The sequence below is a fragment of the Zeugodacus cucurbitae genome, chromosome 6 (assembly GCF_028554725.1).
Source record: "Zeugodacus cucurbitae isolate PBARC_wt_2022May chromosome 6, idZeuCucr1.2, whole genome shotgun sequence".
Lineage (NCBI taxonomy): Eukaryota > Metazoa > Arthropoda > Insecta > Diptera > Tephritidae > Zeugodacus > Zeugodacus cucurbitae.
Window position 1 is genome coordinate 65643893 of NC_071671.1, and position 23490 is coordinate 65667382.

General features: G+C 31.6%; 4 protein-coding genes across 8 annotated transcripts in view; 2 read left to right on the plus strand and 2 right to left on the minus strand.

Annotated features, from left to right (window-relative positions):
- Positions 1 to 1136: 1136 nt before the first annotated feature.
- Positions 1137 to 2594, plus strand: LOC105211665 (ribonuclease H2 subunit B). Its single transcript, XM_011183216.3, has one exon. It carries the CDS (start codon positions 1335 to 1337, stop codon positions 2403 to 2405), a length of 1071 nt encoding a protein of 356 aa, XP_011181518.2. The 5' UTR covers positions 1137 to 1334; the 3' UTR covers positions 2406 to 2594.
- Positions 2595 to 2716: 122 nt separating this feature from the next.
- LOC105211664 (pickpocket protein 28) lies at positions 2717 to 5968 on the plus strand. The gene is made up of 9 exons (XM_011183215.3): positions 2717 to 3051; positions 3112 to 3384; positions 3471 to 3743; positions 3801 to 4064; positions 4126 to 4363; positions 4820 to 4959; positions 5013 to 5143; positions 5210 to 5450; positions 5523 to 5968. Exons 2-9 carry the CDS (start codon positions 3128 to 3130, stop codon positions 5770 to 5772), a joined length of 1794 nt encoding a protein of 597 aa, XP_011181517.2. The 5' UTR covers positions 2717 to 3051; positions 3112 to 3127; the 3' UTR covers positions 5773 to 5968.
- Positions 5969 to 6746: 778 nt separating this feature from the next.
- The window catches only part of LOC105211663 (V-type proton ATPase subunit C), a 29268-nt gene continuing 12524 nt past the window's right edge, over positions 6747 to 23490 (minus strand). For both annotated transcript variants that reach the window (XM_054235110.1, XM_011183210.3), the window contains exons 4-9: positions 10383 to 10569; positions 10144 to 10242; positions 9821 to 10076; positions 9628 to 9725; positions 9116 to 9257; positions 6747 to 9044 (exon numbers count right to left, since the gene is read on the minus strand). In XM_054235110.1, the coding sequence (XP_054091085.1) occupies positions 8946 to 9044; positions 9116 to 9257; positions 9628 to 9725; positions 9821 to 10076; positions 10144 to 10242; positions 10383 to 10569 (881 nt within the window). In that variant the 3' untranslated portion in view covers positions 6747 to 8945. The remainder of the gene's footprint in view (positions 9045 to 9115; positions 9258 to 9627; positions 9726 to 9820; positions 10077 to 10143; positions 10243 to 10382; positions 10570 to 23490) is intronic.
- On the minus strand, positions 13206 to 23486 carry LOC128922856 (V-type proton ATPase subunit C-like). Of its 4 annotated transcripts, none has more exons than XM_054235107.1 (2): positions 16026 to 23486; positions 13206 to 14318 (listed from the first exon to the last, which is right to left on the minus strand). In XM_054235107.1, exons 1-2 carry the CDS (start codon positions 17105 to 17107, stop codon positions 14156 to 14158), a joined length of 1245 nt encoding a protein of 414 aa, XP_054091082.1. In that variant the 5' UTR covers positions 17108 to 23486; the 3' UTR covers positions 13206 to 14155. The 4 variants fall into 4 exon arrangements, with proteins under 4 accessions (XP_054091082.1, XP_054091083.1, XP_054091080.1 ...); XM_054235108.1 differs by having other exon boundaries at positions 13207 to 14258; XM_054235105.1 differs by having other exon boundaries at positions 13208 to 14321.

Genomic DNA, 23490 nt, shown 5'->3' on the forward strand with positions numbered 1-23490 from the left:
TACTGAAAAGACTTGAAATATTTGCCTTTATGTAAAATTATTTAATAAATATAAATATTAAATAGTTAAATTAGTACCGGTTTCGTAAAAAACATATGTATGAGATGATAATTTCTTATATCATAAAAAGTAGCTGCAACTCTAAGGATTTTTTAACGTTCTAACTTTGTACTACTGTCATACATATGACTGCGAATGAGTTGCCAAACAAATAAAAAATTAAAATAAAATTATTAATTAAAATTTAATAACGTGTGTGGTATGAGTTAATGAGGCATATTAAAGTTTTCAATCTAAAGCAATATCTTAATATATTGCAAACATTGTAATGATAAACGTAAAATCAATAACTTAGCACATCACATAAAATAAAGACATTAATTAGGTTCGGATGCATAAATTTAGATTGAAAACAACAAAAAATGTGCGAATGTATGCAATTAGTGTTTAAAATTATTTAAAATCGCCTAAAGCACATAATTGTACTGTACTTTTGGAAAAAATTATTATATATTGACAGACATGTGTACATACATATATCCATATATCCATACATTATGGTAATGTAAGTCTGTAATGTGTTTTAAATAAAAAGTTCAGTGTAGTACAACCCCCATACACATTTAATGTACACAAATAATTATTTTACTCAGTTGATAATTAGTTATGTAATTTATGCATTAATTGAAATGTATTTTATCTAAAATTTAAAACAAATAAAGATCATATTATTGTAAAAAAAAAAATTATTTTTGTTTCACTTTTTATATACGAGATTCAGAAAAATAACATATCCGAAGAAAGTCGCTTGTACTTTCAGCTAGGAAATTTGCAATCGTATTTTTTTCTAACGGAATTGGTTCATAAAAGGACCGAAAAGTCACTGATGAATGATTGGACCGAATTGGAAAATGAAAGTTGTGAATTTAGCATTTCAATAAAAAATAATAGAATAAAAGTTATATATCATTTGAGAAACAATGCTCATAAATTAGTCTCACAGGAGTTGACAAATTCAAGAAAGTAACATGTATGAAGTATATTACCAACCTCATTTTTTAATAAAGTTTAAAAAAATATATATTTTTTCTAAATAACAATTTTCAATTCTATTATAAATCAACTTCTATAAATGTACAAGTTTTATTTACTACACATGTGTTTAGCCATTCTGTGGTTAGACCTTTAATTTAACAGGGTTGCATTTTTGACATTTCGCACAAATGTTTTTTTTTTGTATGCGCGCGATATTTTGCAAGCATTTTGTTTTGATTGTAATAAATTTTATGAACTTATTTGAACTTCATTGACAAGCTCTTGCAAACATATTTAAAATGAGTAAAAAGTCTACACGCGCCTCAAAACCTGCTGAGGAGACAACTGTTCCCGCTGCGAAAGCTCCAGTGCATTACAAAGTGATGTACATATCAAAGGAACTTTTGGAAGATCCCGAAAATGAATTGACTTTAGAATACTTTTATCATCCAGGAAAAGGAAAGCCTGCTCTCTTTATTACAAAATCGAATACAGAACTTATGGAAGTCAAAGAATTTGCAGAGCCAAGACGTTGCTGGTTAATCAACGATGATGTGTGCTCAGATGGACGCATCTTCATGACAACACCCATTGATATAACATTGCTTGCATTGCATCATATACGTTTGCATTGTTCACAAAAAGCACTGTCTTTGAATGATATTGGTGAGGCAAATGATAAGAGCACGTTACGATTGTTGCGCGAATTTGTACGCGGCGAGGAGCACTTGCGTTGTATCGCCGACGCAAAGAAAGCGAATGGCATGGTATTTTACAAATATAACGCTGAGAAAACGTTGGCGTGGTTAGCAATTAAAACGCGCCGTGTAACTGAAAAGTTGCGCAGCATTGGTGTACATTGTGGGCAGAGTGCTATGTCGAAGAATTATGTACGTGGTGAACTTGAGGGCGAAAACAGAGAAGAATCTTATGTGGATTATTTACGCATGGGTTGCGACATAGTTGGTGACTATTTAGATGTAGACTTATACGAAGAACTTAAACAATACTTGGAAATACCTGAAGAAAAGCCGGTTGCAACGGCGCCGATGGAAGAAAAAGAGAAAGTTGGAAAGAAGCGAAAATCCCTACAGCAACTCAATCCTAATGAAAACAAGAAAATAAAATTGGAAGATAAAGCCAAAAATGCAAATGATAAACTTAAAAGCAGTGGGCTGGTTGATGATTCACCATCGAATGACCACAGTAAGCCAAATAGTTCCAGTGAAGAAACAAGTCCTGTTAGTGTGGTGCCAAACACAGTGACACCTTCGCCAGTTAAAGAAAAACATTTAACAGCGAAGGAGAAGGCATTAGCAAAAAGTGCCAAAGGTACAAAAAGCATTGCTTCGTTCTTTAGTAAGAAATGATGCAATGGTAGCTAGATTTGGAAATTTTTATATTACAGATTTTTTTATAAATATTTTTTGTTTTATTACTTTAGTGTCATTAATTAAGTAAATATAATTAAATGCTTTGTTTTTGCATATATTTTTAATACTCAGTTTTATGCATATTAAAAATAAAAATTTCGAAAAAAATACTTTTATGTAAAATGACATATATGTATGTTTTGTTTTTTATAAATCTAAAAATTAGTTTTGTAAAATTTTTAATGTTAAGTATGATATTGAGTTTAATTGTTTGTTCTTCGAAAACTTGTTTCACAATATTTTCCCACTTAGAATGGAAATAGGGAAAGAGGATAAATAGATAATATAAAATAATAAGTTTTTGTTGTTGTAACTTCAGACAACATTACAAATAGTCCAAAACTTTGCTAGTCTAATGAGCATCCGGCAGTGAGTCTATGGCTTATAAAATGCAATAGTCATACAACACGCTTATGCCATCTAGTAGTACACGTTTAAGTCTTCACACACAGCTAAAAGTGGGTAGAAGGAAAAGGCTCCCCCGGGCAACTATCCTTTAGGGATAGTTAAAAAATTAGCATATCACCACTTTTAGCGGCTATAAAAGCTGTGGCGTAGACATTTTCGCATTTAGTAGTTAACGGTAAATAGTGTACGCAAGTTTTAAGAAAATTGTTTAAATAAATATATGTGTATCGAAAAGGATTTAACTGAGCATTATGGAAGTCAGCAATAGAAGCTCACCAGCAACATTACCACAAGTGGATATAAATTTGCCATCGCCATTAAAGAATGACGATTCTTTGAGTACCATATCTGGACTTAGTGAAGTGCCGAGCGATATTATTATTAAATCGCGTATTAAATATGGCTCAAGATGGTCTGCCTGTAAGGGGTTGATTATGGAATATTCCAAAAATACAACCATACATGGATTACGTTATCTGGTGGAATTGCATAGACCATTTTATGAAAAGTGAGATACTGGAAATGAAGACAGTTCTTAATTGAGTGAATGGTTAATTGTTACTATTAATATAAATATTTTTTTTTAATGTACAGATTATATTGGTTCATTGTGCTAGTAATTTCGGTATATTTCGCGATTTCGCTCATTTGGGCCACTTACCTTAAATGGCAGGACACACCTGTAATATTGGGTTTCGATGAAACTCTGGTCCCGGTGCATAAGATACCTTTCCCTACGATCACCATATGTCCAGAAATAAAAATGGAACGCAATGTTTTCGATTTCACCAACTTTTCGAGTCGCATATTGGAAGAGATACAAAAATATGGTTCAATCGAAAACTACGAAGACTTAAGTGACACGGAGTAAGATTTTAACACAGTAGAGATTTACAATATGAGTTAAATGTCTATTTTTTATAGTTTCGAACGTTTTATGTCCACTTTACATATTTGCGAAACTGAAGTTGTGCAACGTTTTGCAAAATATTTACCGAAGAACTTTAGTCACAACATTACTCAAACGCTAGTTGATATATCCATTTCAAAGAATGAGACTGGCCCTTTCTGTAAGTGGAATGGTCGATTTTATTTTTGTGATAAAATATTTAATTTTGTCGCAACCGACGAGGGTATTTGCTATCAATTCAATGGTCTACAGGCTAAGGATATATATCGAGATGTCAGGTAATGTGTTACAGTTTGATGAGGAAAAAATATTATATTTAATTTGTATCAAATCCGGCAGCTTTCTTAATTATTATGATGAGGAAGTGGTCGACTTTAACAATTTCTTCGAACCGCTTAAACGTTTTAACGAGTTAACTGGTAATTGGTCATTGGATGATGGATATGTGGGTCAAGGCTACAATTCTTATCCTCAGCGTACTGTATTTTCATCTGCACGCAATGGATTTTTTGCTTTTCTACAAGGATTCCAGCACAATTTCGAATATGCTTGTCGTAGTTTCAAACAAGGTTATAAGGTGAGTTGAATAGGGAGTATGTGTATTGTCTTCAATCTTCATTCCTTGATTTTTGGTGCTTATATGACCCAACAATGAATCAAATCGATACTATATATATCGAGCTTAACATCCGTTCCCATAATAGTCGGGTCTAAGTAACCGGAAGGAACCTAGTTTTATATCCGTCCAAAGATTAAAGACAAAGTCCAATTCGGCAGCATTCCTCAAATGTTCAAGGTGAATGATGTATGCGCTACAACAAAAACAACCATACCTAATGTAAAATGGTCTCTGGTTACGTTTATCAGGGAGTTCAAGCAATGACATCATACGAATAGAAATGTGCCGGGAATTCAAAAAATTGCGGCCAGTAAACAACCACTTCAAACTTACACACACATATACATATACACATGTGATTTCAATATCAACGGAAAGTAAAAAAAAAAAAATTTTTTTTGTCTCGCCCCACAGGTTTTTCTCACGTCCCCTGAGAGCGTACCGGTGACAACGAGTAATTACATTTTGTTGCCGCACGGCGACGAAGTGATGGTTAGCGTACTGCCGCACTATGTGATATCCACGGATAATCTGCATGACTTCAGTCCAGAGAAGTGAAATGAAATGAAATAAATTAACAATCCTTTGACACGTTTATACATTTCAGACGACAGTGCTACTTCAATGACGAACGTTATTTGCGTTATTTCCGCTCCTATTCGCAATCCAACTGTCAGGTGGAGTGTCTAACCAATTTCACAATAAATAAATGTGGTTGTGCTAAGTTTTGGATGCCAAGTAAGTGCTCACATTGCTTTCAGATGCAAGTATACATAATTAATACACATTTGCTCCTCTCTTCAGAGCCACAAGATGTGCCGGTCTGCGGTGTGGAGAACATTGCCTGCTATGATACTGCACAGTCTGAATTGAGCATCCTTATACAGAATCAAACTATGCAGGCCACCATGGATCCGAATGCGAAAATCATTTGTGACTGTATGCCCGCCTGCACCTCGCTCGATTACAATGTGGAGATATCGAGTGCACGCTATGAGTTGAACAAAACATTGCAGGCTTTCCGTGAGGTCTACGAGCATCCGGAGTAAGTTTGTCATGGGGTGTCTTGCAATAGAATTATTTAGCTCATTTAATATCATTTGTTTTACTTCGTTAGTTTCTTGGGTTCACGCTTGTCAGTCTACTTCAAGGAGCATCAGTTCACGGCCATCAAACGCACTGTGCTATTCAGCATCGCCACCTTGATAGCCAACTGGGGTGGCATTCTCGGCTTATTTATGGGTATTTCCAGTTTGAGTCTCATCGAATTGGTGTACTTCTTCTCGGTACGTTTATATGACAATTTGCGCAAACGTCGTCAAACCAAAAAGCGTTTGATGAAATTGGAAGCAGATCATGAGAATTAAATTTATAAGATATATGATTGCAATATCTTCTAGACAGAATCTTTAGCATGAGATATACATACTAGCCTTTGCCATTTTAAGTAGCTGATTTTTTTTAAATATACATGCATGTGCTTCACTCCTTTTGAATAAATAAAACAAAATCTAGTTGTTGACCACTTTCGCTCCATACGCCTATCATTGATTGAACTTAAGTGTTACGAAAGTTGACTAAAAATTTAGTCTGATGGATCTTCTAGCTCTTGATGAGCAGGAATACTGGCAAATGTGAATCTATAAGTCGATATTTGCATTACTTTTCTGAGGCTTTATTTAGAGACAGCTAAGTCAATAGACTTGGTTAAAGAATTGTTAGAAGAGTAGGATTCAAAGGTCATGCAAAGAAGTCTTTAGTGTCGTGCGAAGACTCTTTTCTTTCAGAACATATTTTAGATCCGGCGGAGTTTAGTTTGGAAAATTTGTATTTTAGTTTGCTACAATTGGCCGACCTACTCATAATTGGAGAAAACAGTTGGACTCTGACGTCAGACCAACAGGCAAAAGTTGGAGCCATATAAAGCGTATGGCATTCGACTATTGCAACTGTTTTATTGTGGCCCTCCGCAGCTTACGGGAGTAGAAGGAAAAAATATAATAAATATACGTAATATCCATTCTATTTTATAGTATTGGCCCTACATTGTTCCACTTAATAACAAACGTGACTTGGTATGCTTGTGTTCCCACGGCCAAGGCATGTCAACTCGACTACAGTTTTTTCTGGAATGATTTTACACTACACAGCAACAATAATTGAAATTGTTAATGGATTTCGAACAATTTAAAACCCTTTTTGAATCGAATACAAAAATTGATACAAATGTAGTCTTGAGGTTATGCCCACCATTCGAAAAGATGCGGTACGTTGTTTACCAGTGTATTCATTACCTGTTACATATTACTGTAAGAGTATCCCATTAGAAAAAACAACAAAATTGGAATGTCTTTTTTTCGTATAATTATTTACAAGGATGGCGTTAGCTCGTTACTCTTTTACGCTTCATCAAACTTACTTATCTTTTCATACTGACTGCTTAAATACTCGTAATGTACATTTACATAGAGTTTGGTTTGGTTTTGTTTTCACTTGTTTTTCTGTTGCAAATTAGTTGTGTGTGTGTCTTGTGTTTCAAGGTGTATGTGTGAGAGTGTTTCTGTGGCTTTGAGAGGGTGTGTGTGTGTATAATTCTGTAAGCTTATGTAATTTGATGTGTACCTTTTCATTAATATGCAATAAAATTTGAATTATTCATTTCATTTATATAACAATAATATATATGTATATATATAATTATTTTACTTTTTTAAGTTTAGAGTTTACAAATATTATTGTACGTTCTCTTTCTCAACAATGTTGCGGGGGGTTTCAAAAAAGGACACATAGTTTCTTTTTTGTTGTAATTTGTGTAAGGGAAGTGCAAGCGGTTGTTTCATTGATGAAATTAAATTTCCTCTTTTTACTGAATACAATTTTGTTAGCTTAACTTCACAACCGCGCAGCTCCCTCCCTTATGCCCTTTTATGCGCATATTATTTATAATATTTCTTGGCTTTATTAAAATTTTTTAAGTTTAACACACAAGCAATATGGCGCCAGTTGTACATGTATGATTATTAATCAAAAAAACATGCAACAGTATATATGTAGGCTAGTTTCTTCTGCTTTGAACAACAACAACAACAATAAACATACATATATTAGTAAATATACATTTCACTTTACATAGCACACAATGCTAGTACTTAGTACGTTTATACTAGATATTAGCATTGCTAATGCAAATAGTACGGCGTTGATTTATACAGTTATTAACTAATAATAATAATAATAATAATAAATGTTGTTGTTGCCGTTTTATTGTAATTATTTAAAAGTTGTTCTCATTTATATGCTGCTGACGCTATGTACACCAGCGCTTCGTGATTGTGGCGTAAAAAATAAGAACACTTTTGCGCAATTAAACGATAAATCAACGTCAGCTTAATTCGCCTTGTATGTATATGTGTGTGTTGTATATGTATGTATATAAAAGTACAATAGCTGTATAATTGCTTGAATGCTTACGGTGTTAACCTCAAAAACTAAAATGAAAAAATTGCGCATAGAAAAAAAACAATTTGTGTCTAATATGTATATTTATTGTAGATGAAAGCAAAACGGCAATAATTTGCGCTAAATAGCTAATAGTTTAACAATAAAATTTAGAGTTGGAAAACAAAAAATTTACCCCACTGTTGTTGGCGAAGCATGCATGCAGAAAAAGAGTCATTTTAACTAACAACACAACGACAGATGGTTAAAGGATAATAGAAAATACTGTCAAATTGGCTTAATATACCAAAAACACAAAAAGTTGAATAACGAAACGAAGAAACCTACTATAGTATATATATACTCTATAATTAATTACACTTTTAAACCACTGCAGCCCAAAAACTCGGCATTAAAATTTGTTGGCGAAATTTGTTTTTTTTTTTGCTTTTAACAACAGCAATGCGCACGCAAATACAAGTTGGCGAAATTTAGTGTGTTTGTATGTATGTATGCATGTGTGTGTGTGTGTGTAAATAATTTTTTTTTCGCCAAACAATGTTAAAACAAATATGTATATATGTAAAAGAAAATAATAAAATTTTTAACAACATAGAGAAATAACTACAAAATTTCGTAGAAGACGCGAAATATTTATACATACATATATATAATATATACACATATATATATAAATATATATATATATATGTATATATGTATGTAAAGCATTGCTTTTATACTTTTTGTTTTTTTTTTTTTAACATGGTATGACCAGAGCGCTTACACAGCGTGTTTTAACTAACGCTCCTCTCTTTATCAACCGCTGTTCGTTTATGCCGCGCAATTACACCGAACAAAGAACGTGGAACTGACAACATACATACATATGGTTTAGTAATTTACTTTATACTATTTTAAAGATTTATATAAACTTTTTTTTAGCGTTTGCTTTTTGTTTCACTTGTAGGATAATTATAGTTTGTTGTTGCTGCTGCTTCTTCTCGCATGCTTTGTAAACGTATTTGTAAAGGTATTTCTCTTCATTTCATTTGTGATTAGGCTAAATTGGATTTGTTGAGCGTTCAACTCAAAAAGAACTTTAGATTTTTGCTGTTTCCACCATATCGATGTTCAGTTTGTAAAACACATAAGGAAAGTATTCCGATTGGCCAAAGCCCAAGCCGGGGATGTCAACATTCTGTGTGGAGAGTGAAGAGTATATTTGTTGAAATGCTTTTAATCGCCTCAAATAGAAATGATTATACTTACATCAATGCTGGCATTGCTCTGACCACCAGCAGAAGCACCATCCAAATGTCCATACAGTTGATTAAGGCATTCACGTAGGCGTTTCACGCTCTTCTTGTTGGGTTCGATAAGGATGGCTTGGAAATTGACGGGTAGACCGTATCTGTGGGGTAGGAGAAAGTGTGGGTTTAAGTTAAATGCTTTGAATTGAGCGCTTAGAGTAAATTCTGAACACAATTTGTACTACGAAAGCAAAATATTTTCAAGCGCAGTTAGCGAAATCACTTGGTTTTGAGACAACAGAAGTCAGTGATGTCTATTAACTACAAACTAGTCTCTGTTGTAGTAATTTTAACGACAATATAACCGAAATATAATAGTACAATTTTTAAATTGAAATTCAAGTTTCGAGAATTTGAATCCTTGACTCACACAAGATTATATATAGATCAATAAATGCATGGAAATAACCTCGAATTTTATTTTATTTTATTTCTCTACTAAAACGTTTCACAAAATCACATACAACTCACCTCAAAACGGATTCTACAAAGACGCGCAGCGCTTTCACATGCACCACAGCGCAGAAAGCTTCGCTGAAGTTCACCTTCAACCATCTGACCAATGGGCCCTATGGAATAATATATATATAATAATATTATTATTTAATAATATAAATATTATTTATTTTCTATAATTAATATTATTATTATATTTTGTACTCACAAATTGCTTCTTCTTATCGGTAATGAGCTTGGTCATCTCATTCTTGCCAGCTGCTAACTCCTCCTCATTGTAGACGAAGTCACGTACAATGAATTTACGTTCACGCGAATGCAGTTTGAATTCTTCAACGACCTTCTTGAAGAGTGTCACATTGAACAAGCAATAATCATTGTCTTGTGTGATCATATGCGAGGAACGTGGCACGATCATGTCGGTGATCTTCTCGTAGTTGGCTAACCAATCGTTAGCTAGGATTCTAAAAAAAGAAATTTAAAGAAATTATTGAATAAAAGACCAGCAAGCTATGAATTATTGGCACTTACTTTGGCACAATCACCAACAATGTGGTCAAATACTCGGAATCGAGAATGAAATGTTCCTTCTTGACCAAATCGGCCAAATTACGGGTCAGCAAACTTCCGCTGTAAGTTTAAGGAAGAAAAATGCAAATTAAATTAAGTTTTTATTGTTTTTTAATTAAATAAAAATTTTAAACACAGCAGTGATATAGCTTAAGATTCAATTTTCAATAAAAAAAAATCTAAATTTTTGCCACACTCACGTTTGCTTCTTCTCCAGATTTTGCAAGTTACCCTTAAGACTGTTATAAGCCGTTGACTTAGTCTTCAGATCCGCATCGATTTGCCCAATTTGTTTCGAAATAATATCGGCAATATTGCGCAACGACTGCTTAATCGGGTACTTGGCCATATCCCATTGAAAGCGGGTAATGTACACGGAAAGATCGGCTGTGCGTGTGAAAAGTTGACGAGTGGCGACGAAGATTGTAAATTACGAGAAAGTGCAGACGATGTTGAAGAAAATGTAAAAAAACGATTAGTGGCGTTCTTGGTATGTGGAACATATTTTAAATATTTTAAATAAGAGATTTTTTAGAGTATATGCAAATTTATAAATTTATATGTAAATAAAAATTATTAAAAAAATAAATAAATAATTATGGAAAAATTAAGGTCAAATGTTTGCGTGCTATTTTTTGGAAATATATTGTAAACGATTTTGAGGTTAAGAGAATTATTATTTTCTAGTTTTTAAAATATTTCTTTTTTTTTATTTTTCAACTTTTTTTAATATCTATTTTAATGAACGCAAACATTTGACGATGAGCGTAGATTTAAGCCGCACTTAAGCTTAAATCTTAATTCTTTTCTATATAATAAATTTGACATTTCATCGGCAGCTCAAATCTACGCTAGTTTCTTTTATTTTATAAGAAAAAAGTAATAATAAAAAAGTGTGAAAAAAGATTCAGAAGCATTATTACTCGAGTTAAGTACATACATAGTTTATAACAACACATTGAAGTTATACATTGTATTTGTAACTTTAAGTGGTGGTTTCATTTTTTGTTTGTTTGTTTTTTTTTTTTGTTGAAATAAATTAGTGGCTATTCAGTATGTGAATAAATTTTGGAATTTCGACAATAAAATAGTAGTAAGTTATAGTACATATTTAGTTGGGTTAGTCACAGCACGACAAACACACGACCATTTTTGGGAGACGACACTGTTAGATTAGGGGTTATAGAGAAGGTGGCAAAACAGAAATGGGAAAGTAGCACAAAATATTATTGATTACACTGAACAAAATCGGTTAAACAAGTTTGGACAATTAGCAAAATAGCAAGCAATGAAGTAACTGAGATACGATAAACAAGCTTATAACTAAGTATAACAGTAAATAAATAACAGGCGTACAAATGTGTTGTGATCTAAATATTCAGCTAAAGCTTAAAAACTACGGTGGACATGAATATTTTGGTAAAAAAAAAAATAATTTATAGTTAAAAAATAAATTAATAATATTAAAATAACAATGAAATGTTTAAGACGAAAATGAAAAATATATTTTTTTTTAATTTTTTTTTAATTTTTTTTTGTAAGCAAAAGTACATACATATATAATTAAGAAAAAATATTATTAAGGCAGTATAACATTTTTATAAAATTAAAAAACTGTATTTTCGATATAAATTAAAATATAAAAACTTAAAAGTAATTACAACTCATAACATTTACACTAATACTGTAAAAATAATAAAATAAATATTGCACAATATTTTTTTCAAATATAAACTTCATAGTAATACAATGTGTTTCATTTTTTAACACTTGTCGAAACACACACATTTTCTTTTGGCATAAAATATTCGTAAAACAGCAGCAACAAAATACACACGACCTTTGATTGCTTAAAAAAATATATATAACAACAACAAACAAATTGTATTTAATTATAAGTTTTCTCCACATTTATTGCATAAATATACTCTTTTTTTTTAAGATTGTTGTATATTGATTCGCTTGTTGAAAGCGCAGATGAGCGGTGAGCGGTGAACGTTGGTGGGTGGTACACACTTGAGGTTGTGGTGGGTGGTTGTGGTGAGTTGTGGTTTACAACAACATATGGACACATTTTTGGGTGGACAACATTAACAGTTATGTATGATGCGTCTATACATATGGTTGTATGCATGTATGTATGTACATATGTATGCAAGTAGCTAGTGAGATGGTGGTGGTTAAACACTCAAGGTATATCAGCTTAATACACTGTGCGGCGTGAAAATAGAGCAAAGAAAACATCACACACAAATCATAGTTTGGTAAATGTAAAAAAAAAAAACTGATATGTCAACAATATTGCAAGTAAAAAATACAACAAAAAACAGTTATTTTTAAAACACAACTCAATGAGCGCAAAAGAAAGACTGACTGTAGAACGGAGGGGAAATGGAAGTAAATGGGTGTCATATATAATATGTAGAAAACTGTTTTTGTTTTTTTTTGGTTTGTTGAAAGGGCGTGTGTTTTGGAAGTCTGTTTGAGTAAAAATTGTTTCAAGAACCCATAATTTTTGTGTTTGGAATGTATTAAACGTTACGATCTTTTTGATGTAAGGGTAAACAAGTAAATTACTATATATATTCATTGTTCATTTTATGAATTGCTGTACATTAAGTGAGCGTGTTAAAATAACGGTATAGGATGACTCATAAATTAGATCATTAAAATTGAAAAAAAAAAATATATATATATTTACAGTATAAAAAATACGAAATTAATAATTTTCTTATCAAAAAAGTAAGCTTCTCTATTTTGAGGTTATAAATATTCTGCACAGCTCTGTAGTTCAAAGTATTGAAAATTTCAGAAAATACAAGGAAAATTCAAAACAAGTATGTATGAGTACATTTTTTTATTAGATAACATTTTTATGAATTCATGAATTCATTTATAAAAAAAAAAATATTTTCAAAAAATGTTGTAACATCTTTATACTAAAATTAATGATTCGGACATTTTTTTTTTATAAATATATTAGTATATTAAATTTATAAAAATTAATGTTTCGGAAAATCTTCACTTTTTTTCTTTTTTGAATAAAAAAATATTAGTACTTTTATTATATAATGATTACCTTATGTAATACAGATATTTATCATTATTTCAAAAACCGAATTTTTTTTTAGAAAAACATTTTGAAATCTTTTGATTACTGTTAAATTTACTTCCGGTCCAAATTTTTGAAATTTTAATACTCATAAAATGATCTGGAGAAAATATTAAAATAAAAAATTCCTTAATTCCGGTTCATTATTTAAAGAAAAAAATTATATAATATGAAAAAATATCGAGAAATGTCAGACTACAACTCTTTGCTCAAGATTCCAACACTGAGATGTCGAATTATAATCAAAACTGCGCATATATGCCATGTTGTGGCATACAATTAGGCGCATTTGCTATTTACATAGAATTTTAACACTTCAGCAACTTATTAAGCTATTATATATTGTTACATTCTATCATTATTAAAATCTCACCTAGAAACCAGCTTTATGAGTCACCTTATACATGTATATTTATATATAAATTGTACTTGTATATATATATAGGATTCTGTATGTATGTGTTGTTGTATACTGCAATTATGATTTACATGTTTTGACTAACATATTTGGCAAATTTACAAATTAATTTACACAAATTGCGGTGATATTACACGAGTAATAGGCAAAGTGTGTGCGACAGAGTGAAGTAAAAACATGTGTGTGAGAGAGAGAAAGAGAAAATTTGAGAGAGAGCGAAGAACTTGTGAAATCATACGTATGTGAAACAACGAAATACGCGTAGTACTCATGTGGTATACAAGTATTTATAAAGGAAAACGAAGAAGTTATTGTAAAAAATAACAAATAATATCCATGGAACTGAAAGAACGAAACATTTTTGATAAAAAAATAAAATCCAAAACATAATTATTTAAAGACAAAAAATAGAATATTTAGTTAAGAATTGTAAACCAGGCATGCTAACCTGGACTTAATGGGAATGCCGGTGGTTCGCCCAAATCTGTGTCCGGACTGGAACGACCATGACTACTACTGCCACAACAACTACTCACTGGGGACGATCTATGAGTTGGTGTGAAATTAAATCCATTGTTTATATTTAATTGAAACGTTGATGAGCGACTGCTATAAAAAATGAGCATCGAGAGAGAGATAGAGACACAGAGAGAGAGAGAAAGAGAGATAACGAGGCGCGCGTGTTGACGTGATTGGATTGATTTGGTTAGGTTTTCATTGGCAAATTGGCAATTCAATAATTTCAATTTCAATTTGGATTTTTGATTCTGATTTTGGGTGATTAGGTGCATTTGATGTATGTATAGGTGTATATATGTAAATGTATTTGTATTTAATTGTGTATCGATAATTATGGAAATTAATTATTTTTGATGAATCTACAGAGTGGTGTATGATTGTTAACGCTGATTGAACGTGTAAACCCTGTGTAAGTGCTTCTTCCATTTTTTTGTTTTTTGATTCATTGTGTGGGCGTTAAATGTGTTTGTGTTGTGGGTGAGTATGCTAGTATTTAATATTTTTGTGTACATAAACATGTATGTATGTATGTGTATTTTTAATTTGTGCGCTTCTATGCTTTCTGTGCCTGGGCGTATATCCTTTGTTATTTTTATCGTGTATTTTTTTCTGTTTATGTGTATGTAAGTGCTGCAGTTGCTATTGCTCTAAATCTTTTACAATTAACTTAATTCTTATACAAAATCGTTATTTAAATATTTGCAAATTACTTAGTTTCATTGTAGCAGCTTAGTAATTATCATATATTCGTAAAACTACTCATAATTAGCAAAAGAAAGCGAAAATTGTTAGCGCGTCTGGTTTAAATTTATAAAAGATTGCAACATTTTCTCTGCTGTTTAATTTTCAAGTTGCTAATTGTTACTAATTTTAGTTGTCGAATGTTTTTTTGAAAACTTTGTATTCTATATATTGTATCAAAAATCGCAAATAGAGTCATTGCTGATATTGCAACAAAAATGTAATCTAATATAATATTTTATTTTATTTTTATTTAATATGTTTCTAAAAATATTATTCTTTCAGGAATCATTCGATAATCATTCACTTTAGTATAAATACTACATATACCACTAAAATAATATTTTTTATTTAAAAAACTGTTTTTAATATATTCTTTCGCGTTTTTAGTATCCTGTTCAGCTAAAGTTCATTATACCAGTTCATGAGTTTTATACCAGTTGCTTGTTCGATTGGCTACCTTCGTCTCGCGAAGCCATGAAAAGAAGCGAATCAAACACAGCTAATCAATATATTATTCTAAATATATAAATTTATATAAATCACTAATTTAATTATAATAAAATATATTTTTTTTTCTAAAAAAGTATCGAAAAATTTAAGATTTTGTAAATCTAATTGGTCTAATATCAGTGACCTTATTTGCGATTTGAGAAAATAATATTTAATTGTACTCATTCGTATACAAATCTTAACCACAAAATGTTACAACATTTACATAATTGCATAACGACTGGCTCTCGACTTTCGTGGGTCGATCTGTATCTCTTCTCTTTGCATGGCGCTCATCTTCACTATAGCTGTTTTTGTTGTTGTTTTGTGTTTAGTTGTTTGAATTATTTGTTGCTGTTGTTGTGTATTGCTTATTAAGCATTTCGGCTGGTTGGATGGATGTTTGGCTGTTGGTATTTGGTATATGGTGTATGGTGTTTTTTGGGTTTTGAAGGTATTTAGTGTTGGGTGTCGTGGTGTATAGGTGTAGGTGTTGGCTAGTGTAGGATGTGGATGGGAATGTTAGTGAGTGATGATTTGTTTTTGTGATGTTGTAGATACCTGCTCTTTTTCGAATTTCTTTTATGCCTATGAAACCACCAATCGAACGTATCACTCAAATCCGATGTGCTGTTGCTGCCTTTCAAGTTCTGCTGTTCGTGTCCCTCACCACCGTCCGACAGTGGCGACTGATGGTGGTGTTGATGATGCGGATGGTGGTGTTGCTGGTGGTGCAGCGGCTGCTGATGATGATGATGGTGGTGTTGGTGTTGCAACAATTGATGTTGTAGGTGTAACGGTTCGTGGTGCTGTTGTTGTTGTTGATGGTGGTGTTGGTATTGGTGTGGATGATGCTGTTGTTGCAGTTGTGACTGATGCAGTTGCAGCATATTTGCGCCGCTACAACTGATCGTCAAACCCAAACGATTATTGTTATTTATGTTGCATGTGTTGTTGTTATTATTGCTGCTGGAAAAGCTGTTAAATAATTTACTAGCAGTAGTAGCAGTAGTAGTAGAAGTGGTAGTAGCAGCAGCGTTACGACGCTCATCAGCGACCATTGTGGTGGGCGCCGATGTGGAGCAATAGGAGGCATTATTAGCAACAACAGCAGCGCAATCGGCGGCAGAGGTGCAGGCGTAGGCATTGGCGGTTGCGGTTGCGGATGCGGATGCGTTGACGGACGCATGGCATGTAGGCACATTCAGGGAGGAAGAAGTAAAAGGATAACATTCATCAGCCTCAAGGGTGGTGGCTGTGGCGCTCGCACTAGCGCAGGCGCTGACGCCGCTCGCGCTAACGCTAGCGCTCACATTGGCACTGGCAGCACATTCATCACACGCGCACACAGGCGACGATGCACACAAATCGAAATATTCACGCTCAGACGCAGACGCTGCAGATGCCTCGCTAGAGGAGCAATTATTTAGGCTTCCGGTGTGGCATGCGGAACAAGTGGTAGTGGTAGTGGTAGTGGTCGTGTCACGACTATTCGATAAATTTGATGCTTTACCCGTCAATTCCGAATGTGCATGCGTGTTGTCGTCGGGCGGCCCAGGACCTGTATTACATATGTATATATGCATACATACACATGCACATACACGCAGATACATATGTATATGTATAGTTAAAATGTGCATGTAACGGTACAAAGGGAAATATTCGGTTGCAAACGATGGTCAGTTGAACGAACGATCATTGGGTTGGCGACGTTGTGAGTGCAGTTTAAGAGGGCGGAGGGGATTGTGAGGATGTTGGCGATGACGAAGACGATTTCGAAATCGGTTTCGGTTTCGGTTTCGATTTCATTCCGTAACGGTAGTATTGTGTTTGGTTGTGCATGTAGACAAATATTGGTTGTAAGTGTGTGAGTGTTATTTTTCAAGGTGTGCGTGGCAGGCAGCATTCCGTTGTGTAACACGTATGCGGCAAAACAGTTGTTTGCAGTTATCGGTTGCAGGACGAGCGAGCAGCAGGTTTTTGGAATTGTTTTTGTTTTTATTTATTTAATTCGTCGGTTGTTTCATTCATTGGTTGATAGGTTGTTGTTTTTGTTTTTGCATTTTCATGCATTTCAGGTATAATTTTCAATTTGAAAAAATACAAATTTAACAGTTGAGTTGCACATCAAAAAGAAATATACTTTAAATGCGCTCCTCAGTGCAAGAGGAATGCATTTAAATTTAAGTTCATAAATAATAAACAGAGTACAGCTTATAACAAAATTAAATCGTATATACTATAAATAAAGTTTTAAATAATAAAATGTATTACCTAAGGGCTGTAATAGTATATAATTCATTAAAATATTTATAAAGTAAGAAGAACCTATGAAATTGTCTGATTTGTTTAGTTTGACTCACGGCACTTTGTTAGAAGCCTTGCAATTTCGCTTTCAGTAATCACTACATACATAAATGCACTAGAACTGTTAAACATGTTGTTATAAATCGCGCGCTAAACGTCTAAGTTTTGAGTTTTTAGAGAGTAAGTTCAAATAAGAAAGTATTGAAAATAAATTAAGTATTGATTAAGTAGTAAAATTAAATTAAAATAATACAATAAAATAAGTGATGAGTTGCAAAAACATCTAAACGCTAGCAAAATATATCAAAAAAGTCTTCGAACTAAATTTTATTTCTTGTATGTACAGTGCAGCAAAACGGACATTGCAGCGTTAAAAAAATATATATAGTTTGATGAAACGAGGTTTTTATATAAATAATATAAAATGGTAGCAACAATTAGTACATAATTAATAAAAAAAAATATAAATAATAAATACAACATAAGTTTAAGAATGCAGCGGTCTTTTGAACGCCTTATTATTAATTTTTATTAGAAAGAAAAAAAAACTGGAATCTGAAAGTAATTTTTGATTTAAAAACTGTCTATGCTTCATAAGATCTATGCATGGTCGTGAGGTTTATGATTGCCGAAATTTTTTTTTTCGGGATCAAGTCATACATCGAAGGCCTTGGTATAGTCTAACCCCATATATGACGTATTAAGCAAGAAAGAATATCAGAAATTGTAGAATAAACTCATTTAAATTATTATTTCTCTGATTAATGGTCAAATTATGGAGGTATAGTGTTTCAAAAATTTCAAAAGTCAAGGCAGTTTCAAAATTTTTTTTTTAAGTTTTAGCTAATCTTTTAATCGAGTATAGAGTTTTGAGTGATCATTAAACCAAATTTGGCGTAAATTGTTTACTTTAACAGTTTATTTTAGATCTTGTGAAATGAATCCAGATAAATATGATGCGTTAAAGACCTTTCAAATAATATTTTGAAACGATTTTTTTCAAAAATGTCCATAGTTTCAAAGGAATTTTCAAACAATAGGACGGCATCAAGAAGCAAAAAACAATTAATCACTGCCATTTGAACAATAAAATATGGGAAAGTCGAGGATATATCGTATTTAGTTTATATTTCAAATATCAATATTATCCTTTAAGCATTTTCAATACTTTTTTGTTTTTTGACGTTCAAAAGCACTGCTTGCAAAATAAACAAAATAAAAGCAGTCTTAAATACAAACTCAGCATATAAGTTAAACAACTTAGAAGAAAAGCGAACACAAACTGTCCAAACTATTTTAAAACATACATACATACAGGTATGTATGTAAATAAAAAACACATGTCCTATGTACATACAAACAAACAAACATCTGTACATGCATATTTATTTTCAAAAACAAACACCAAAATTATAACAAAAAATTTAAATAATTTAATAAATTTCTATACAAAAACGAACAACAAAAAAGAGATCTCCCAAAAATAGCTGTGTTTTTGCGTGCACTTCCAACAATTCGAATTCAACACGGTGTTCTTTCACAAACATTACATTTTCAAAAAAAAAAAAATAGACATTTGCCATATAAAAAGAGAAAAACATAAATGTTGCAAGTTCATTTTGGTGAACACAACAATCAGTAGTGCACAAAAACAATAATAACAAATAATGAAACATATTGCGTTTAAATGGAACGAGTGTGTTGAAGTGATTCTTAATGAACTGTATTAACGATACAACGTATAATCGAACGAGCGAGCGAGCGAACGTACGAACGAACAAACATAAATAAATTGACAATTGAACAACAACAACAATAACAAAACACTGTTTTTGTTCACTGAGCATGATTTAAAAACTAATTGGTTTTCTGGATGGATGGTTGGTTGGTTGTTCGAGTGATTGGTCGGTTAAACGATTGACTTGGCGACCGAGGCGCACACGTGGCGCTAATACGTATTTACACTTTGGCAAGTCAAGCCGTTAAGGATATCAACCATATGTCTTTCAAAAGCTGAGGCAATATAAGTTCGCTGATTTTGTATTAAATATGTTTTTCTATATTCAATAAAGGTTTTTACAACAAATTTCGTTAATAAAAAATTTACAGAAAAAATAATGAAGAAATGAAAATGTTTAGCAACAGTTTATGAGGTGATAGGGAGTTTATGTGTTTTACGTTTATGAGTAAAAATTAAATTTGATATTCGTTAACTTAGCAATATATTTTTGTTGTTGTGGTGAATAGTTTAATAATAGTATATAAATTATACACAATGTCATATATGTACTTCAATTTTCAGTTAAAGAATATGCTTTTTCTAAATAACAACTAAACAAAAGTTCAGCTAAAGTGACGTCACAAAACAGCTGATTTGATGTTATCGACTAGGAAATTGATAAGAACAATATCAGTATAATATATGAAATAAGAGCATATGAAATTAGAAAGGAAACTGAAATTAATATGAGTACCAAATAAAGAAATCATTCTTTCAATTCTGATAACGTTAAATATTTATTTACAAAATTTACAATTTAAATTTTGAATAGGTTATAAATATCGTCAGTGGCGGATCCAGAAAAAAAATTTGTTGGGGGGGTTTTAACGAAAATTTTTTTTACTCAACGTATTTTTAATATAGCAGTTCCCTCGCGAAAATTCAGTTATTATAGGACACGTTTTTTTTTGTGCATTTTTCCCAAAGTACGAATTTGACGCTAAAAAAGCTCGAGAAATATTTTCCTTTTATGAAACTTTCTTGCGGAGGTGAAAATGTGGAAACAGCTAACTTCAGGCAAGCATTTTCGGAATGCTCTCGAAGCTTTAGAAGCAGTGAACAAAACGTCTTTTGGGAATTTTTTCAAGATTTTACGCATATTGGCGTTATTGCCTGTTTCAATAGCATCACCGGAAAGAAGTTTTTCAAGTTTAAAGAGAATTAAAACCTATTTACGAAATACGACAGGTCAAGATAGCCTTAATGGTCTAACATCAATGAATATTCATAGGGATATTGATCTGTTAGTTGATGACATACTAGAAGAATTCTTTCAAAAATCAAGGAAAATATAACATGGAATGTGAGATCCCGTGTAATCCTCAATTAATCATTGAACTTCAGCGATACTGCTTGTACAAATGTAGAGAATTATATGAATAAGAACAAAAATCTTGTAACTTATTATAATTGCTTATAATTTGATATGATTTTTTTGATCAATAACCTCATTCCAAACCCATATCAACAAACATATATTTTTCTCTGAGTTTAGGGGGTGTTTTAAAACCAAAAAGGGGGTTTTTAATATCCCCCCCTGGGAATCCTCCACTGAATATCATGGATAGAAACTTAAAAAAAACCAACCTAATTGAGGTATAAAAACCGATGGAGAAGCAATTCCTATACGAAATTCTTCAGCTAATGAAATAAAATTCTGTATCGGTAATCGATATCGAACTATTGATAATTTTCTATGATAAATCGATAATTGTTCGATCACAAAAAATTTGTTATACGAAATCTTAATATTTTTTTATTAAAAATATTTATCGGTAATCGATATCGAACTATCGATAATCATTTATGATAAATCGATAATTTTGGGATAACTTTGTTTTGTGTACTTAATTTCGAATTTCAACTATTATTCTAGAATTATTCCGTCAAATGTTATCGATAACTGCGAAATATTTCAACAAAATGTTCACATATAAAAGTAACAAGAATTAAGTGATTCAGATGTTATTTTTTACAGTTTTAATGCTCCCATAACATTAGCATTTTTATGTGTTATGAAATTGTAACGGGTCTATCATTCCTTCGAATAATTAAAAGATAACGATTTCGTTTAAATCAATTAGTTTATGGATTAAGAAACATATAATTTGCATTTGGCTCTGTGTGATAACGCTTTAAGAATTTAAATTTCAGGCATTTTTTAGTTATGTGAAATGAACTTTTGTTGAATCTAAAATTGAAAAACCCATATGTACATTATGAAAATACATATATATATATATACAGACACAAGTATATGATTATTATAATATTACCGTTATATTAAAGAGTAATCTCACTTAATGGTCAAACGCTATATATTTTCTACTCAATCAAACTTTCTGTGCGAAATTCCTGTCACAACAGTCCTTCCAACTTTCCTTTCATGATTAGTCATTGTGCAGTGGAAATGGGCTACCCAAATTTCAATAATAAATAGAATTACCCTAATCACACGTCATTCTGTTTTTGAACATATTCGTGCGAGCACAAAGGAAGAGAAAGTAATAAAAAAAATTTGCGAATTGTTGTGCCATAGAAAATTTAGACCAACCAAAACGCGTCGAAGTGTGAGATTTTAAGGCGTATGGGGTGGGTCGTCAAATCACTAAAAATGGTCAATGTACTATATAATCTGGGAGCCTACATTAAAATACACATGTACTTAATATATGAGTATGTATGTACATAGTATGTTTGTAAATATGCATGTTGGACCTTGTATGTATTCATATGTAAATAATTGTTAGTGGTAAATGTTGGTGTGTATGTATGTATGCATGTAGTGGTAAATGACATAGTTGGCACTTAAAAAAAAAAAACAATAATACAAAAAACAACAACACAATAATTTTATTTGGTCTGTTTTTTTACAATTCTGCTCAACGTTTGTATGTATAAGATAAAAAAAATAGTAGGCTTTATAAAAAGCGCATCTCGACAAAGCGACACACAGTGTTGCCAGACTGAGATGTGATGATGGTGCGCATGAATTGAATAATGAAATAAATGCAAAAAAAAAGCACGAAAAAAATTTGGTGAAAAAGCAAAAACAAATTTTTGAAAAATTAAACAAAAAAATTAAAATTATATTAAACAAACATAAAGAGAAAAAATATAAAAAATATGAATTTTAAGTACTAAAGAAACCAGTAACCAAACAATTTAAATTAAATAATAATAATAATAAAAAAGAAGAAATCAAGAAAAGGGGGAACTTAGTGGAGTTTATTTTCATTGTTAATTCTTTATTAATCACAGACACCGCTTGTTTCCAGCTGAAAATCGATTAGTTTTTAAATCTGTACTTTGTACGCACTAAATCTAATAATAATTTTCATAAAATTGTTTTAGTAGCAATTTGAATAAATATCTGTTTTTAAGGCAATAAACGCTAGTGATGGTGTGTTGTATACACAATATGCGTATTTTGGGGCATTCAAAACGTAAAATATGTAAACTATTTCATTCCATCTTGGGTAGGCAAACATAGTTAGTTTTTTTTAGTTAAAGGGCTTTGCAAAAATAAATGCACCAAAGTTTAAATGTTGTTAATACGGTTGCTGTTAATTTTGTTATTGGAATTTTTTTGGTTTTAATGTTTTTTTTGTTTTTAATTTTAATTACTATTTTGGCATTCCAAACGATTTCTACTAAAAAAACATATTTTGTTGGTGTTATTGTATACAAAACTTTCTTCTTGCTCTTTTCATTAGTTTATACTTTTATTTTCTTTTCTGCTATTTTCTGTTTTTTTCTGTTTTCTACAAAAAACGTGTTTTGTCACAAGTAAGAAGAAATTTGTTTTAGTCTTAAAACCAAAAAATATACTTCAAACTAAATTTACTAATTATTGTTAACATACATAAATATGTTTTTCTATATATATTATTTAATTACATGTTTTTGTGTATTTTGGTAATCGCATTTGTACTT

Excerpts from the sequence above, each read along its gene's own strand:
- LOC105211665 (XM_011183216.3), top strand. The coding sequence starts at position 1,335 with ATGAGTAAAAAGTCTACACGCGCCTCAAAACCTGCTGAGGAGACAACT.
- LOC105211664 (XM_011183215.3), top strand. The coding sequence starts at position 3,128 with ATGGAAGTCAGCAATAGAAGCTCACCAGCAACATTACCACAAGTGGAT. Across the intron at positions 3,744-3,800 it reads GAAGACTTAAGTGACACGGA|TTTCGAACGTTTTATGTCCA; the intron begins GTAAGATTTTAA and ends TATTTTTTATAG. Across the intron at positions 5,451-5,522 it reads GAGGTCTACGAGCATCCGGA|TTTCTTGGGTTCACGCTTGT; the intron begins GTAAGTTTGTCA and ends TTACTTCGTTAG.
- LOC128922856 (XM_054235105.1), bottom strand. The coding sequence starts at position 17,107 with ATGCACATTTTAACTATACATATACATATGTATCTGCGTGTATGTGCA. Across the intron at positions 14,322-16,025 it reads AGAAATTCGAAAAAGAGCAG|CAGTCGCTCATCAACGTTTC; the intron begins GTATCTACAACA and ends CATTTTTTATAG.